A 5000-nucleotide genomic window follows, 5' to 3' on the forward strand; every position below is an offset into this window, starting at 1 on the left:
TGCAGCTAGAGAGCGCCTATTTACCTGTAGCTGCTTTAATGCTTTTGCATTGTTTAGGGTTTAGGGTTAAGGGTTTGAGGGTTTAGGGTTTAGGGTTTAGGGTTTAGGCTTTAAGCCTTAGAGTTTCGAATATAGGGAACCCCACTGGAAGGCCCCACAGGGCCACACCAGGGGCCCCCCAGGGGCCCCCAGGGGGCCCCCCAGGGGGCCCCCACGGGGCCCACCGGGGGTCCCCACAGGGGACCGCAGAGGCCCCCAGGGGCCCCCAAGGGCCCCCAGAGGCCCCCAAGGGCCCCTAGGGGCCCCCAAGGGGCCCCAGGGGCCCCCAAGGGGCCCCAGGGGCCCCCAAGGGGCCCCTAGTGACTCTGCTGCTTTCTTAGAGTTTAAGGCCAGTTGACTTGAGGGCTCAAGAGTGCTCTTTTGCTGCTAATTGGTACAGAAAATGCTAGGGTTTAGGGTTTAGGGTTTAGGGTTTAGAAGCGAGGCCCCAATGATGTAATAACGTAGCGAGATGGAGACAGACAGAGCAAATAAATGAAGTCTCAAAACCCTAAACCCTAAAACTCTGTATCCCCCAGACTCCCTCCCTAGGAACCCTAAACCCTAAAAACCCTAAACCCTAGAAACCCTAAACCCTAAAAATTCGTACTCTTTAGACGCAAGGCCCTTGAAGACCCTAAACACTGGTAAGACTAGAGCCTAGAACCTCTAAACCCCAAAATCCCGAAACCCTAAACCCTAGAAGTCTTAAACCCTAGAAACCCTAAACCCTAGAAACCCTAAGCCCTAGACACGCTAAACCCGAAACACGCGAAACCCTAGATACGCTAAACACTAGACACGCTAACCCTAGACACGCTAAACCCTAGAAACCCTAAACCCTAGAAACCCTAAACCCTAGAAACCCTAAACCCTAGAAACCCTAAACCCTAGAAACCCTAAACCCTAGAAACCCTAAAGCTGCATGCAGTCCTGTTTATTGAATCCTTCAAAAGGGCCTCTTTGTGTAGGAAGGAAGAGGGGCCCCCATTGTCTAAAAGCCTGGGCCTCTAAGGGGGCCCCCAGCCAATTGTGCTGCTGCTGCTGCTGCTGCTGCTGCTGCTGCTGCAGCACGTGGGGCAGCAGCAGCTACTAATATCTGTGTGTGTCTTAGAGATTTGGAGATGTCTTGCTGCTGCTGCTGTGGGGTTTTGAAGCTGCTTCTTTCTATCTTTTTGTCTGTTGCTTTTTTCTGGAAGAGTTCCTTAAAGTAGGGCGACGGGGGCCCCCTGAGGGGCCCCAGGGCCTCGAGCTAGGGTTTAGGGTTTAGGGTTTAGGGTTTAGGGTTTGCGGCGGGATATAGTGGTGACGCGGTGGCCCCAGGGTCACCTGGGCTGCTCGCAGCTGGCGAGCAGCCCCTGGAACTCGGAGAGAAGCAGCAAAAAGTGAAAATAAAAGAAATAAATGACTTTTGGATTATAGAAAGCAGCAGAAGGCAGCAGCAGCTCAGGTGTATGGACACCTCAGGCCGCGCACAGCTGCTGGCGCCGCCGCAGTTTCTATTGGGCCATTTTGAGGCCCCCTGAGGAGTTAAAACGCCCCGAAGGCCCCCAATAAACCCTAAAAACCCTAAATAAACCCTAATAAAACCCTAAAGGGTTTTTAATTGGAGCAAATTGCTTTTCTTTTCTCCTTTTCCGCTTTTTTTTGCCCAGTCTGCCCGCTGGCCGAACCGCCACGGACAGGCGCGAGCGACACCCCACAGCGGAGCCGCGCCTGTTTGCCCCCTAATTTCCCCCAATTTTATTCACTTTTACTCAATTTTATTATATTTAATTCAAAATAGTTCAAATAATTCAAAGTCGCCGCGAAAAACCGCCTCCGCAGCAGCCTATCTGCCTCCGCAGGCGCTGGGGGTTGCCGGTCAGCTGCGGTGTACGTACACCCCAGCTCGCCGCTGCTGCTGCTGCAGCGACAACAGCAGCAGCGGGGCCTCAGGAGGCCTCGAGAGCTCTCGAAGGCCCGCAGCAGCAGCAGCAGCGGCTGCTGCCGCTGCTGTCGCAGCAACACCAGCAGCAGCAGCAGCGGCGAAGCAGCAGCAGACCCAGAGCCCCTGCCAGCAGCTAGCTAGCTAGCTAGCTAGCTACATCCCTGCAGAGCCGAAGAGCTCCATAAGATGAAGCGCCCTAAACTCCTTAAACCCACCCACCCCGGGGGCCCTCTCTCCAACCTGCTGCTGCTGCTGCTGCTGCTGCTGCTGCTGCTGCTGCTCACACTTGCCCCTTCTGGAGTCCTTGGGCAGCTAAGAAGGTCTGAAGGGGTACCTGAGGCTCTTCCCCCAGGGGCCCCCTCAGGGGCCCCCTCAGGGGCCCCCTCAGGGGCCCCCCTAGGGGCCCCTCCAAGTGCCTTTAAGGGGGCCGCCCCAGGGGCCCCCCTGGGGGCCCCCCGAGGGGGCCCCCCACAAGCCGCTGCGCAGCAGCAGCAAAACAGCCAGTACCCTCTGCAGCAGACCCCCCTCATGAACCCCAGCTTAAGATCAGAGGCCCCCCGGGGGCCCCCAGAGCTGGGGGCCCCCCTGAGTGCTGCAGCAGCAGTGCAGACAGGCATTGGGGGGCCCCCCGGGGGGGCCCCCATGACTCAGGCTGGGGGCCCCCTGGGGGCCCCAGAGAGTCCCGCAGGGGCCCCTGGGGGCCCCACACAAAGGGGGGGCCTCCGAGCAGGCAGCAGCTCCCCTAGCCCTGCTCCCGTGTCTGCTGCTGCTCCGCTGCAGCAGGCAGCAACCCCACAGCTGCGAGCAGCAGCAACGCAGCAGCAGCAGCAGCAGCAGCAAGCACAGCCACTGCTGCAACCCGCTCTGGCCCAGCAGCAGCAGCCGCAGCTGCAGCCACAGCTGCAGCCGCAGCAGCAACAGAAGCAACTCCGCTATCAGACACCGCTGCCGCCGCTGCCGCTGGAGCAGCAGCAGCAGCAGCAGCAGCAGCAGCAGCTGAATCAGCCGCAGCCCGCACCTCAGCAGCAGCTGCGTCACCAGCAAGGACAAGAGCCTCAAATGCCGCAGCAGCAGCAGCAGCAACAGCAGCAGCCACCCCGGCCGCCGCAGCAGCAGCAGCAGCTACGCCAGCAGCAGCCTCCTTCGCCGCAGCCGCTACCCTTAGTCTATCAGCAGCAGCAGCAGCAGCAGCAGTTCCCAGCACCACAGCAGCAGCTTCGCCACTCGCAGCCGCAGCAGCAGCAGCAGCAGCCGCAGCAGCAGCAGCCGCAGCAGCAGCAGCAGCAGCAGGGTGGGGCGGTTGCTAGCGTATTGCCGCCCCCTGGCAGCGCCTCTGGAGCCCCCGCGCCCGCCGCCGCCCCCCCCGCAGCAGCAGCAGCAGCAGCAGCAGCAGCAGCAGCAGCAGCAGCAGCAGCAGCGGGAGACAGCAGCGGGGAAGGCGCAGTGGTCTTAACAGATGAAACTTTTGCTGCTTTCATTGCTGCAGAGCCTTTTGTCTTAGTCTTATTTTATGTCCCCTGGTGCCACTGGTCAAGAGCAGCACTTCCCGAGTTCGACGCTGTAGCCAGGCTAATGCATGCGCGTTCTGCTGCAGCAGGGGGCCCCTCTGGGGGCCCCCCTGGGGGCCCCCCCGGGGGCCCCCCCGGGGGCCCCCCGGGGGGCCCCCCTGGGGGCCCCCCGGGGGGGCCCCTGCCCTTGGGGGCCCCCCCGGGGGGGGCCCCCGGGGGCCTTCAGGGGGCTGCAGCCTGGGGGGCCCCTGGGGGCCCCCAGGGGGCCTGGGGGGCCCCCGAAGACCCAGAGGGTACTGGCTGGGAAGTGCTGGGGGGCCCCCTGGGGGGCCCCCAGGGGGGCCCCTGGGGCCCCTCAGACTCGATTATTCTGGCTAAGATTGACTGCGATGAAAACCCAGAGACCCAAAAGGCTGAACATGTGCTGGAGTACCCTATTATAAAACTATACGTAGATGGCAAGGCCCGGCAGTACACAGGTCTGCTGCTGCTGCTGCTGCTGCTGCTGCTGCTGCTGCTGCTGCTCGTGCCCCTGCTTCTGCTGCTGCTCGTGCTGCTGCTGCTCCTGCTCCTGCTCCTCCTCCTGCTGCTCCTGCTGCTGCTCCTGCTTTTGTTGCTGCTCCTGCTGTTCTTGCCACTGCTCGTGCTCCTGTCGCTGCTGCTACTGCTACTGCTGCTGCTGCTGCTGCTGCTGCTGCTGCTGCAGACTCTGCTGCTTCTGCTGCTTGTGCTGGTGCTGTGGGCGCGTCTGGGTTCCTGTGCGGTTGTGCTGCTGCTGCAGCGGCTGCGTCTTCAACTAAGCTCCTCTGCCCATGCTGCTGCCGCCGCTGCTGCTGCTGCTGCTGCTGCTGCTGCTGCTGCTGCTGCTGCTGCAGGGGGCCGCCGGCGGACGCAAATCCTGGCCTGGCTAAACCACAGCCTGGGCCGAGATGAGCTGCTGGAAAGTGTTGAGCAGCTGCAGCAATTCATGAGCAACAGCAAAGAAGGCAATCAGCTTGTTGTTGCAGTCTCCCTCAGCAGCAACTCCGGCAGCAGCAGCAAACCAGGTAGCAGCAGCAGCAGCACAGCAGCAGCAGCCACTTTGGTCGCAGCTGCAAACCAAGTAGCGGCAGCAACGCAGGCAGCAGCAGCAACTAGGGTAGCAGCAGCAGCACAGGCAGCAGCAGCAACTAGGGTAGCAGCAGCAGCACAGACAGCAGCAGCAACTCAGGTAGCAGCAGCAACTGAGGTAGCAGCAGCACCTTTGTCTCTTTTGTGTCTGAGTCTTTATTCATTATCATTTATCTCTTTTAATTTCCTTTTGCCTTCTTTTAATTTCTTTTTAATTTCTTTTTAATTTCTTTTTAATTTCCTCTTAAGTTCCTTTTAATTTCTTTTTAATTCTAATTTCTTTTTAATTTCTTTTTAATTTCTTTTATATTTTGCTTTAATGCCCTTCTACATCTCTTCCCTTTTATTATTTTATTTCAAATATCTCCTTTGCTTCTCTCCGTTTGCTGCTGCTCTTTTTTGCGCCTTCAGCT

General features: G+C 59.2%; 1 protein-coding gene across 1 annotated transcript in view; it reads left to right on the forward strand.

The window, feature by feature from the left end:
* Positions 1-2497: 2497 nt before the first annotated feature.
* ENH_00058050 (protein disulfide-isomerase, putative) overlaps positions 2498-5000 on the forward strand; it is a gene marked incomplete at both ends in the record, with an annotated part of 5554 nt that continues 3051 nt past the window's right edge. The window contains 2 exons of the mRNA XM_013581789.1: positions 2498-3956; positions 4353-4687. Of these exons, the coding sequence (XP_013437243.1) occupies positions 2498-3956; positions 4353-4687 (1794 nt within the window). The remainder of the gene's footprint in view (positions 3957-4352; positions 4688-5000) is intronic.

Source organism: Eimeria necatrix, genomic scaffold (assembly GCF_000499385.1).
Source record: "Eimeria necatrix Houghton genomic scaffold, Enh_scaff491, whole genome shotgun sequence".
Taxonomy (NCBI): domain Eukaryota; phylum Apicomplexa; class Conoidasida; order Eucoccidiorida; family Eimeriidae; genus Eimeria; species Eimeria necatrix.